Source organism: Dendrobates tinctorius, unplaced genomic scaffold (genome assembly GCF_039654945.1).
Source record: "Dendrobates tinctorius isolate UK_male_01 unplaced genomic scaffold, ASM3965494v1 ptg000097l, whole genome shotgun sequence".
Taxonomy (NCBI): domain Eukaryota; kingdom Metazoa; phylum Chordata; class Amphibia; order Anura; family Dendrobatidae; genus Dendrobates; species Dendrobates tinctorius.
Window position 1 is genome coordinate 13,854,078 of NW_027361765.1, and position 14,023 is coordinate 13,868,100.

Genomic DNA, 14,023 nt, shown 5'->3' on the forward strand with positions numbered 1-14,023 from the left:
GGGTTTCGTGTTTCGGGACGACCCCGACTTTTCCCTATAATCGGACGATCTTGCTCGACCCGACTTTTGGAAAAGTCGGGTTTCACGAAACGAAACTCGACCCTAAAAAACCAAAAGTCGCTCAACTCTAGTCATCAGATCGGGAAATCACATATAAGAAGGATTTGCGGATAATCTGCACTGATGGGATCACATCTGATAGATCCAAGTCCAAACATAAAGTATTTGCGGTTATTCTTTATTCAGTGTATGCATTTCGAAGTTTTTTTACAGACTTCTTCATCAGGACAAGAAAACCAATACTTTCTGTCTTATCTTGGATCTATCAGATGTGATACCAGCAGCGCAGATTATTTGCAAATTCTCCTTTTCTGGGGTGAGGTAATGGCACGTGCTAATTTGCTTTAACCACTTCACACCCATGACTTTTATTTACGTCATCGGCCATGTCCGTGCCTTTGATGCGGGCTCGTACACTGAGCCCGCATCTTTCCCTGCGCTTGATGGCTGATTTAAAAAGAGAATGGTTAATCCAATGCCATTAAGCTTCTTTTTAGTAACAAACCCATTTTGTATCTTGCTATGCAAAAGAAATAAATAGCGACAGAGGCCCTAATTTTATGATCTGCTCTACTTACTTATTCGGTAGCATACATGGTGTTCCTAGTCTACGTGAAGAAGTACTATGGTGGCTGCAAAGTCTTTATGTCTGTACGGCAGTACATTTATGTGTGCTGACAGATAAAATACATTTAGATGCTTATCACAGATAGGATGAAACCAGTGGAGCAGCTACAGTGTGACTTAATGAAAAAGCGATGCAAATAATCCCAGAACATTTGTCCTAATGAAAATATTGCGAATATACAGTACAAAAGAATGCTTGCAAATGATTGTACACATGTGACGAGCCATATAAAACTGACACTGGCGAAGGATGACAAAATGATTTGATGAAAAGACTTTGAGAAAGAATGAATATTGTATCACCAGAAAATTATTCAAAAATAGCTGAACCTTATTCTAAGTAAAAATAAACTTAGTTTATAGAAAAGAGCTGAAGCATTCATAAATATGTAAAACTTGTCCTAGAAAAAAATAGAGATAAACTTATAAGTGGTAGATATCTAATGTAAAATAAAATTCTTCAGATGTTTCTCATTTTATTACAAAACAGTCAGCTACAAGAGTCAAGCAAAAAAATCTGCAGGACTCTTAGGTGATGGCCACATTGGTGGTCACTAGCCACAGGACGCGAAAGCAGCAATCAATGGCATCACTTGAAGCTTGTGGGCCCCAGTGCAAAATCTCCAAGAGAGCCTCTATCTATCTTAAGTCTTTAGTAATATTGGTCTTCTGATAATGGCCAAAGGGACTATTTGGGCCCTTTAGGCTCCAAGACCAAAATGTGATTGTAACCACTGCACCTATTATTATTACGCCCCATCATGCAATCTTCCTTCAACCTGCTGGCAACCACTATGTCTCTTATGATTTGTAGACCCAATGCTCTTTTCAGAAGATGTCTTATTTTTCTATTAACAACAATCCACATTTAATATTGAACAAAAAAAATCAACATTTATTCAAATATAAACATGTCATCACACACACTGCACATACACATGTATACACACTGCACATACACATATATACACACACACTGCACATATACATGTATACACACACTGTATATACACATGTATACACACTGCACATACACATGTATACACACACACTGCACATATACATGTATACACACACTGCACATATACATGTATACACACACTGCACATATACATGTATGCACACACTCTACATACACATGTATACACACACACTGTAAATACACATGTATACACACACACTGTACATACACATCAGTGGCGTAACTACAAAGTTATGGGCCCCGGTGTGAACTTTCAAATGGGGCACCCCCCACACCAAAATACATGCACATCTCTGCTCCGTACACACGTGGCTCCCCTCCGTACACCTCTTACACACCCAGCTCTGCTCCGTACACCTCGTACACACATGGCTCCACTCCGTACACCTTGTACACACACGGCTCTACTCCGTACACCCCGTACACACACAGCTGCGCTCCATACACCTCGTATACATACAGCTCTGTTCTGTACACCTCGTACACACACAGTTCTGCTACATCCACCCTGTAAACCCCTCCTGACTCCACACAGAAACTTTACCTCATACAGCACCATGACAACCAGCACAGCAGAGCCCTGCAGACACTGAGGCTCCTGATCATGTGACCCCTGACTCCTCCCCTCCTGTGATCTCAACACAGGTCCTGTGCACACAGCCACAGAACAGCCTAGGACGTCATTGCAGGCTGTGGAGGGCTGCGGTGGGTCTATCTGGGAGGGCGAGGATGGGGTGCATGGGGGGGCGTGGCGGCGCAGTGCAGGAAGAATAGACTCCCGGGAGGGATGCAGGGGGGGTAAAAAACGGGACTGTCCCGCAAGAATTGGGACAGTTGGGAGATATCATGGTCTGACCTGCCGAGCCCCTGACTCCACCGAGCTGCTGCGACCGTGGTAGTTACGCCCCTGATACACATGTATTCATACACACTGTACATACACATGTATACACACACACTGCATATACACATAAATACACACACTGTAAATATACATATATACACAAACACCGCACATACACATGTAAATATGCTCACACTGCACGTACGACATGTACCAACTTATCTCCTCTTCAGTTCCTCTAGACTCCTACAGTAACAGGACCTTTGGTGACATCATGATTACATTCTCGTGATGCAAGAGTGGTGGACTATTCTGCTGTGTTCCTGCCCCTGAAGACAACACTTTGCACACAGAATAATTGTTAATATAATCCTTCTATGCACTTAGAATATGTTAATGACAGCACAACTATTGTTTACAGAGGATGATGTTATGCTTTGAATGCTGATTTTATTACCAGCATGAACAATCCAATCATCTAAGGAGTGAGCGTTATGGCATTTATGTCTGGTGATTGCAGAGATGTTTACACAAGCAGAAGAACAGCCAACGGTTGTTCGAGTGGAAGGTTGTTCCTGATTATCGACTCTGTCAAATCGGCCTTATGGCAGCTGCCTGCATTATACAGTGGGGAAAAAAAGTATTTAGTGAGCCACCAATTGTGCAAGTTCTCCCACTTAAAAAGATGAGAGAGGCCTGTAATTGACATCATAGGTAGACCACAACTATGAGAGTCAAAATGAGAAAATAAATCCAGAAAATCACCTTGTCTGATTTGGCAATATTTATTTTGCAAATTATGGTGGAAAATAAGTATTTGGTCACTAACAAAAAGTTCATCTCAATATTTTGTTATTTATCCTTTTTTGGCAATGACAGAGGCCAAACGTTTTCTGTAAGTCTTCACAAGGTTGGCACACACTGTTGGTGGTATGTTGGCCCATTCCTCCATGCAGATCTCCTCAAGAGCAGTGATGTTTTGGGCCTGTCGCTGGGCAGCACGAACTTTCAAATCCGTCCATAGGTTTTCTATGGAGTTGAGATCTGGAGACTGGCTAGGCCACTCCAGGACCTTCATATGCTTGTTACGAAGCCACTCCTTCATTGCCCTGGTGGTATGCTTGGGATTATTATCATGCTGAAAGACCCATCCACATTTCATCTTCAATGCCATTGCTGATGGAAGGAGGTTTGCACTCAAAATCTCACAATACATGACCCCATCCATTCTTTCATGTACACGGATCATTCATCCCGGTCCCTTTGCAGAGAAACAGCCTCAATGCATGATGTATGTTGCCACCCCCATGCTTTACATTAGGTATGGTGTTATTTGGATGCAACTCAGCATTCTGTCTCCTCCAAACACGACGAGTTTTGTTTTGGTTCTACTTTGGTTTTATCAGACTATATGACATTCTCCCAATACTCTTCTGAATAATCCAAATGCTCTCTAGCAAACTTCAGACAGGCCCGACATGTACTGGCTTAAGCAGAGAGACACGTCTGGCACTGCAGGATCTGAGTCCCTGGCGGCGTAGTGTGTTACTGATGGTAGCCTTTGTTACGCTGGTCCCAGCTAGTCAGCTCTATGCAGGTCATTCACTAGGTCCCCCCGGGTGGTTCTGGGATTTTTGCTCACCGTTCTTGTGATCTTTTTGACCCCACTGGGTGAGATCTTGCGTGGAGCCCCAGATCGAGGGAGATTATCAGTGATCTTGTATATGTTCCATTTTCTTATTATTGCTCCCACAACTGATTGAACCACACCAAGCTGCTTGTCTATTGCAGATTCAGTCTTCCCAGCCTGGTGCAGGGCTACAATTTTGTTTTTGTTGTCCTTCAACAGCTCTTTGTTCTTCACTATAGTGGAGTTTGGATGGTGACTGTTTGTGGTTGTGGACAGGTGTCTTTTATACTAATAATACATTCAAACAGGTGCCATTAATACAAGTAATGAGTGGAGGACAGATGAGCCTCTTAAAGAAGAAGTTACAGGTCTGTGAGAGCCAGAAATGTTGCATGTTTTTAGGTGACCAAATACTTATTTTCCACCATAATTTGCTAAATAAATCTTGCTGAAATCAGACAAGGTGATTTTCTGGATTTATTTTCTCATTTTGAATCTCATAGTTGTGGTCTACCTATGATGTCAATTACAGGTCTCTATCATCTTTTTAAGTGGGAGAATTTGAACAATTGGTTACTGACTAAATACTTTTTTCCCCTCTGCATCTCAGCAAATTATAAATGCATCTTCAAAAATCTGTTGTGTGTGATAGCATTTGAAGATTATTAAAAAAGAAAAAACTTCCTGTGAAAGCTTTTTGAATAATTTGCTCTAAACTTTCTGCTAAATTGTGGAAATCCATTTAAATACAATTTTTATAAATGCAATATTCCATTTGTGACAGGTAAAATTTGCTAAAAACGCTGTGAAAACCAAGCTAAAAAAGTGAGACACTTCTGTCTTGATAGGTTCCTACCTTTGCACTGTAGAATAAAGCCGGAGTCACACTACAGCGAGATATGGCCGAGTCTCGCAGGTTAAAACGAAGCTCTGGCACCGGCACTCTGGAGCGCAGCGTGCAGCTCCATGTATTGCTGTGCGGCTGCACGCTCCGCTCCGGAGTGCCGGCGCCAGAGCTTGGTTTTAACCTGCGAGACTCGGCCGTATCTCGCTGTGTGTGATCCCAGCCTAACAGTATAAAGCCTTGCGTGTTTGCTTCAATTCTCATTCACTATTTGTGTGATTGTCTACTACTGAATGCTGTGTCTTTCGTCACATAACTAAGTATAAAGAAACCAACCAGGTTCTGCCTTTTTGACAGACATAAAATCTGGTTAATTAAGAGAAATCAAATGTAATTGCTCCCACTATTCTGTGCAAAAGGTTACAAGTTTCCCATAACAGTTTGTATATAACTGCTGTACTATCCACAATTGTAGACTTTCAGCTTTAGTGTCAGTACTATATTGGTATTTTGTAAAAGTCTGTTTTTTAATTTTTTGTAAAAATCTACTAATATTAAAATAGTGATATTCAAGGGTTATTCCCCTCTTAGGCTTCCGTGGTTGAGATGGGAATAATTGCTTCTAAGCTCTGACCACCAGAGATGGGGCTTCAAAAACAGCCAAGTACAGTACAACTTCCATGTAAATGAATGGGATATGCAGAAATAGTGTAAAAAAGCAATGTATGCTATTAGCGAAAATCCCAGGTTGCAGAATTATGCAGCCCTGTCTTTGGTGGCTGGCTCCTAGGAGCATTTATTCCTACTTCAACCAAGGAAGGCTGAGAAGAAAGCACTCTTTAAAGGGAACCTATCACTCGGTTTTCCCCATGTAAAATACAGCTAGCACCTGAAAGCCCTCTGTTAGAGCATTCTAGAATGCTGTGAATATGTCTCCATTCTGCTTTGCAAGTCAGAAAAAAGACTTTACATTGTCTGGTGTGATGGTTGTCTCTGGTCTTGATTAGAGGGGGGTGGACCCTTGGATTTTCAGTTCCTGTGGGTACGACCAAACAATTACAAGAAGTTGGGGTACCAGGACAGTAGCCGGATCCAAACCCAGAACCTATTCAGTTGAATAGGGGGCCCGAACATCCAGTTTTTGCCACGCTGTCTTGTGCATGACCGCGCGGCAAACACCACTTAAGATCAGCGGTAAAATCAAAACCGCCAGCCAGACAGCGACGGTTCACATGCTGTCAAATGATAGCGTGCATGCAGCTATGATCGGAGGTAAAGAATGGAGGAGTCGCCACTCCATTTTTTTAAATTATTAAAAATCTTACACCTCTACTGTACCTTTGCCTAAAGCTGCAAATTATACAGTAGCGCAAAGAACAGGTGTAGGGACGTTTGATGTCGGGGTTAGGCAACGCAAGTTTGTTTCTAGTCTGTTACCATGTAGATGCATAAGTTTGCAAAAATATGATAGAATATGATAGAACATTTGTAAGGAAGACCTGATGCAAAGTTGTATCATTGTTTAGACATATTGGAACGTAAAAAAGAGTTGGTTGTGAAGGTGTATATACAATACCCCTTAAAACACAACACAGTCCGTTATAATGTGTTTTATTATAATTCCTTCTTTGAGCTATTCTATATCAAATGGACACTTAAACCGTGCATTCCTTCTTAATATGCAGAATGTTTATTTCATCGCAATTTATGCTGCAATATGTTATGTATTCCCCCTACGCAGCAGAGTATATATTTTAAGAGTGGCAGGATTCCATTCCCAGAAGATCACTAAAGCTCCAGAATGAAGGTCAGGGAGGCTCTCAATTAAGTATAAATCTCTTCTGGTCTGCCGGGACCTGAGAATTATGGCCACATTTTGTGCTAAGTATCTATCTTAGCTCATTATAGAGTAATTGCGGCAAACTAAAAATTTTACTAGCCATGTGACAAACGCCTTTCCTTTTTTGTTATACAAATCAACAGGATCTTGGAAATACTTGCTGAGCCACCTCTGTAATATTTACAGGATAATATGTCTGGTTTGGGGTATGAGTTATGAAAATGCATATATGTCGTTTTTTGGTTTTCTGTAAATAATTCTAGGGAACATGCACATGTTAAAGGGGTTGACACTACTTGGACAACTCCTTCTCATTCCTCATGGTTGGCTCCGTTAAAATAAAAACGCCTAACTCACCGCCTGTGCTAGTACCGTTCCTGTGGTATCAGCACTCGCATTCCCAGGGCTCAAGGGCGGATGTTGTGACATGAGAACCCTGCGCCCAATCAGCAATTGTGTCACTGTCCCCACCTTCGGACATATAAAACATCAAGAGGAAGTCGAGCAGCAGCCACAGCCCTGACTTCCTGTTGATGTTCAATATGTCAGAAGGCGGGGACAGTGACGCCAGTGCTGATTGGACGCAGGGCTCATGTGATTTCACAACACCTCACGTGAGCCCTGGGAATATGAGTGCTGACACCACTGGAATGGCGCCGGCACATGAGATGAGTAGAATTGTTTTTATTTTATTGGAGCCAAACATGAGGAATTAGAAGTGGTTGTCCATTTAGTGATCAATCCCTTTAAGTATTGGCAGCAGAAACTTCTGCGTCTCTTGGCAGGAAAAAGACTGCGTAAAATATATATATGTTTTTACATACGTTTCTGTTGCATATTTTTCCTTACTCATTAGTATTGGTCAAATCTGCAGCAAAAACGCTGAAAGAATTAAAATGCTGCAGATACAAAATCTGCTCCAAAACTGCAAGGAAAAGTGAAGCGGCGTGTGCATGAGACTCTAGGATTCTCATTCACTTTGCTGGGACTAGGAAATCCTTCAGATTGTGTGACAAAACTGCACAGAAAAAAATGCCCTATGGTTACAGTCACAATTGCAGTTTTTGATGCAGTGTTTTGAGTCAAAGCCATAACTGGATATAGCAAGAAGGTGAAATATAGTTCTTCTTTTAAGTGAATGTATCACATAGAATTTCTACTTATTAAAACCAGATAAAATTAATATTTTTTTCTACACTTTTTTTATTGTAGACTTTTTACTGTATTCTTTCTACTATTATGAGGTTTCCATTTTGCCTAGGAAAAGCATTGAGAAATGTGTTTTACAGCAATTATATAGGTGAAAGCAGACAATAGTCTGACTTCTATGGGAGAGTTTTCTAGGCATGCTCTGATCTGTGCAGTGTCACTGTGCAGAGAAAGGGAGTCGGTGATCTATGAACGTAATCTATTGTAAGAAGTATGTTATCTGTATGTAGTTGTTACCTTTCTTTATAATTCTTACAGTGATTATACTGGTGTGGAGGCCAAGAAGAAGTGGCCTCAATGGAGCAGAAATTAGTATTCTATTTGGAGAGTCAGTGGCCAGAATAACAAGTGCAAGATCTCAGAATTTTGTATGAATAATCACAGGGGTAAAAAACAATCTTAAAACGTTTACTATCCACAGTTGGTCATTTTCTATTGACGTGGTCTAATATTCCCAATTATTTTTGAATACTTCAGCCTGTGGCTTAAACGGGTTGTCCACTACAAGGACAACCCCTTCTTACACTGAATGTTTGGCCCTGATAAAATAATAAGCCTTATACTCGTCTCCCATGCCTGTGCCGTTCCCGCAGTGTCAGCACTTGCTCTCCCTGGGGCTTTGATGCAGTGATGTGACACATGACGCCGGCGCCCAATCAGGGCTGGCATCACTGTCTCTGACTTTGCTAAACTGAACTTGTAGAGGAAGTCAGGGCTGTAAATCATTCCGGACTTCCTCTTCATGTTCAATTTGTCCGAAGGCAATGAAAATGTTGCCAGCCAGGGAACCACGAGTGCCGACGCCGCAGGAACGGCACCGGCATGGAAGGTGAGTATAGGCTTTATTATTTTTTCGGGGCCAAAACATTTAGTTTAAGAAGGGGTTGTCCTAGTAGTGGAAAACCCTTTAAAAAAAACTGCATGTATGCTCAAACCTAAATAGAATTTTCCCCAAAAACATAAAAATCGTCTAAAGTCCAAAAGTCAGTTTTTGATGCTGTTTTCAAATATATAAAGGAAAGTCTGACACTTCTCAGTTTTGTATTAGTTCCTACATATAGTTAAAAAAATGCATTTTAAACTGTTGTAAAAACTCCAGGGAACTTAGCAATAGCTGGACATGATCAGGACTGGTTTCAAGCTTTGAAACTGAAGCTGTCAGGATTTCCCTCAATTGCCAGATCAGGCGGCTGGCCAGTGACTGCAAGTATGTGATTGCCATACTGGTGGTCACATGCCAACTAGATTCTCATCCACTTCTTTAAAAAAAAAACAGTGAGGAGAATCATGACAGCGTGCATAATGCTCCATTGTCAGGATTCCTCAATCTTCCATCACATAGAACAACTGTAGAAAGTAAGCTCAAGCCCAGAAACACTTTTAATTTTTATTATTTTTATATGCTTTTTTTATACTCATATTAACAATATTTGTAATCTAACAATATTATTTATTAGTTTTTAGAGGTTGTTAACTATTTTTTTTGTTATTTGTTTCAGCAAACTAAGAAAGTGGCGTCTTTCCCCAGTTTTGTGGATGGTATGTACATTTCTATAATTTGGTGTTGGTGTTGTATGTTTGTAAGGTCATTTGTTACAGTTGCAATTAAAGCACCACTCCAGCATTTTTTATATTTCACTAATCAATGTTCCCTGCCTCTAATAATATACTTACCAGCCATTGTCTTCAGCTGTTTCCGGCAAGGCTTCGGTCTCGATGCACCATCTTGTGACCCCAGTTTCTGACCGACCGAAGGTCAGATGTAATGGTCACAAGGTATCAGTGTAAGTCTATGAGAACCTTATTCTTGGTCTCAAGCTTTCATTGAGAAGTGACCTTCAGCTCGCCCAGCAGACACTGGAGAAAGCCGGCAGGTCTCAACCTGCAGAAGGTGACCGGAGTGTTGCCGAGAAGAGAAGGTGACCGGAATGGCGCTGAGAACTGAAGAAATCAGCGGCTTGTAAGTATTATATATAACTAGAGGAAGGGCACATGCATTAGTGATACCACTCAAGTGGTAAAATAAAATAAAACGCTGGAATGGTGCTTTAATTAAATATAAAAAGGTAGAAGAATCTCATTCCATAATATCGCATAATTATTCAGCCAGGGTTAAATTGACTCAACAAAGAACCTGAGTGAATTTAGGCTTTGCCAATAAAATTGAGGTCAATTCCAACCAGCACTTCTCGATCTAGCAGAAAAAAACAGACCTGGAGCAGGAAAGTGAGAAGGAACTTACTACCTGGGCTTCAGAATGATTTGGGTTATTTCACATACTTGCAATCATATGTTGCACAATATGCCATGACTAACATAATGCGTGCAGCATCAGACTGGGATGCCAAGGGACCAACAGTAACCAACTCCAGGGCTCCACTTTTCAGCTGCATGGTAATGTGACATTATCCTCAATCACAAATTTATATATCAATGATCTGGGTAGTTTATTAAATTAATAAAATGCTGCCTTTGTCTGTACATAGTGACTCAAGTATATAGTTACAAATACTGCTCATATAAGAGTGTAAATATACTTGAAATTAGTCCAAATACCACATATATTCTGGCATTTCAAAATATCAGAAACAAACATTTTCGGGCCAATATACCATGACGGCACCAAAAATCATGAAGCGATCCAGTATGAGAATAAAATATCAAATTTTATTGAAAAAACATTAAAAATATTATAAAATTACAAAAATGCCCAGCAGGAGGTGCTCAATACATTCATGCCATTAGTTATTATAGTCACACAGACAAATGTGAATCCTTGCACATAGGTAATTATAAATAATTTCCAACAAGAGTATAATATCTCTATAAATGTAGAGAATATTCACAGCACAGTATTAAAAAATAAATTGAATATAAATCAGGCCCAATATATGTAACTTAATTAAATAACCTCAGTGTCAAAATAACTGAATATATCGTGGCTGAAAAACATGCAAAAACTGTGTGGAAATGATCTGTGACAACACTACAGGCGATTCACTCTGAATGTAATAGAGACCCACATTAAATTGCACCTGAATGAAGGTAACCCAGTCTGATATATGCTGCAGGTAAAAGTAAATGACCTCAATGTCAGCACGATTAAATAATATCACAGCTGAGAAAGTACTAGAGGATTGCTGCATAAATCCACAAAAGTTCAAAGTAAATGAAAAGAAGGGTAATACCTATGAAAACGCTGATGCCAGGTCTCTGGTGAATGTGAATGATGCGACCTCCTTCACCCCAACACGTGTTTCGCACTAGCTTCTTCCGGGGGCGTCTCTCATATAAGAGTGTGTTGGCCCACTCTTGCACAGCGGCCCACCGAAGGATTTTCTAGTTCACCTCTGGGCCAGTCCAATCCTGAGTGCATGTATAAGTAACTACAAAGTTTACTAGCTTGGATATACACAATCAAATTTTCCTAATCTTAGGACTCATTTGTATATCTGTCATGCTCAGGCTCTTTTCCATACATTGGTTGACACAGATCAAAAAGTGTCACTAGGCAAGAACAGTACATGTGCCTTGTGCAGTCCAATAGCTCATCATAATGCAGAATTCCACCTGCTTTGGAGGTAGAAGTGGCCGCTCTACCTCTTGGTCACCAATGATATATCTGCCCATGTTTCCTTATACAAGTTAAGTCTGGGTTCACACGAACGTATAAAAAATGCCTGCATTTAATCCAGAAAACACAGACAATCTTTTTCTCATTGGTCATCTGTGTGTTGTCGGTGTACAATCCATTTTTATACTGCACAGTTATTAAAAATGGTCAAGTCTAAATATGGTTTCCTCTGTTACTGAACTGCAACGCATCTGTAAAAATCGTATTCTATAAGGTATCTCCCAATGTCATCCAATTTTTTTGCGCACGTGAATGGGCAAGTTTCATGAGACACATGGGAGAAACAAGTGTATGCTGCAATTTTGTTCACACGCAGATTAGGTCAGTAAAAAAAGTTGCTTCATCTGAACTGCCCCATGGAATAACATTAGTTTGTGTGCTGTCTGTTTTTTCATGGGTAGCATTCAGACCAAAAATATGCTAATGTGAACCCAGAAAGAAATCCATGATACAACTGATCCTGTTGTTTTAACTGGAATTAGCAATTTAGGTGTCTGACGGTAACGCTGACCTTCCCTGAAGGAACATTACATGTTACGAGTCATCACAAGAGGCTGTAAGACCGGTCAGTGTCCTACGGACCCAGTGGGGCCTGTTTGTAGAGGGAGCAGAAAACTTATTTCCCACCTTATATTTGTGAAGAATCCTTTTTTTATTTGTAAGGATCAATTACACAGTGCTACATTGTGACACCTGTGTATTTTATTAATTGATAATATGAAACAAGCTGTCTTATCCCTTTCAATAACTTTCAAAGTTATTTTTTCCATTTAATGCACCCAGAACTGTCAGAAATGGCAATTTAAAAAAGGGTAAATGTTGAGATGTATAGGCTCTTGTGCTTAGGATAATGGAAAGTAAGGGCGATGTGTATTGAATGAGGAAGTAATTAGCACTCATTGTCTCCTACAAGCATTGATTAAGTGATAATCTTCAGGAGCTTTTATAAAAAAGTCACTTGCAGGCCCGAGTAACGGAAAGACTTAATTAAGCTGCAATCATCAGGAGGCTCGCTGTATGGTTTCTATAAAAAAAAGTCTATATTTCAGTAAGTAAAAGCTTTTGTTTTAATGTACATGTACAGATTCTGTGTGTAAGGCCAGGATCACACTACCATGTGTGATGCGAGAAACTCGTACGAGTCTCTCGCATCAACACCCGGCGCTACCGCCAACACTCGTAACCGGAGCTGCGGCTGCATGCATTTCTGTGCAGTCACAGCTCCTGTCCTGAGTGCCGGTGGTAGCGCCGGGTGTTGATGCGAGAGACTCTTGCGAGTTTCTTGCATCACACACGGTAGTGTGATCCCGGCCTAACAGCTAAAGTAATTTATGACTGAACAGTCTGATTAGAAGAGTGTAGTATCTTCCTAAACCTGTTTTATTAGAGAGGTTGTCTGGTCTGAAATTACAAGTCTGCAGTCTCACTGTGTGACTGCAGACTTGTGAATCCTCCTAGCGCATGCACTGCGTGCTGTGTGTCAGTGACAGGGACTATGGCCGCGTGACTGCCGCATGCGATATGCATACTCCCAGACAGAATTCGACTAGATTGTATCCTACACACTTAATGCAAGTATATTGCACGAGCCTGAACATAGTCTAGTCGGATTCTTACCGTAGTATGCATATCGCATGCTTTCGGTCACATGACTGTAATTTCCGCCACTGACACTGGAGAAACCTCATAGCGCGCAATGACTGCACTGCGGGGATTCACAAGTCAGCAGTCACATAGAAAGATGGCAGACTTGTCGTTTAAGTCATGAAAACCCCTTTAAGTGCAAATAATATTAAGGAATGTTGCTGTCTCTTAATAAGTCTATAAGGTGGAACTTGCAGACTTGTTCACAAAGGGTTTTCACCGGTCTCACACACGCTTTGCTCAGCAGTGTATGTGATGTCACTTTGGAGGTCAATTGTAACAGATGACCGGACTCACGATGAAGATATGAAGATTCTTCTTGTTTATTTGCACAGCAGTGTACATGACAGTGCATCATGTTTCGACTTTATCCTGAGCCTTTTTCATACAGCATACACCTTCAAAAATGCGCTATATAAGTATGATCACATGTTAAAGGGGTTGTCCAATTAAAACAAGTTATCACCTCTCCGCAGGATAAGGGACAACTTGCTGATCAATGGGCGTCCTTATTTTTTCTAACAGGAGGTAACACACATTCCGAGATTGATATAGCGCCGTGTTGATGCTCTCAGATCATGTTAGTTGTGTCAAATGAGTCAACATTGGTTGCTATGGCAATAGGGAACAACTAAGACATATTTATCAGTTCCAATGATGTCCTGTCCACTAAGCAGTATAGGAACAATAAAGCTGGGCTCGAAGACAG

General features: G+C 40.7%; 1 protein-coding gene across 5 annotated transcripts in view; it reads left to right on the forward strand.

Annotated features, from left to right (window-relative positions):
• Window positions 1-14,023, forward strand: part of APBA2 (amyloid beta precursor protein binding family A member 2) — a 791,677-nt gene that overhangs the window by 478,834 nt on the left and 298,820 nt on the right. For all 5 annotated transcript variants that reach the window (XM_073586917.1, XM_073586914.1, XM_073586913.1 and 2 more), the window contains one exon: window positions 9,536-9,575. In XM_073586917.1, coding sequence (XP_073443018.1) covers window positions 9,536-9,575 — 40 coding nt within the window. The remainder of the gene's footprint in view (window positions 1-9,535; window positions 9,576-14,023) is intronic.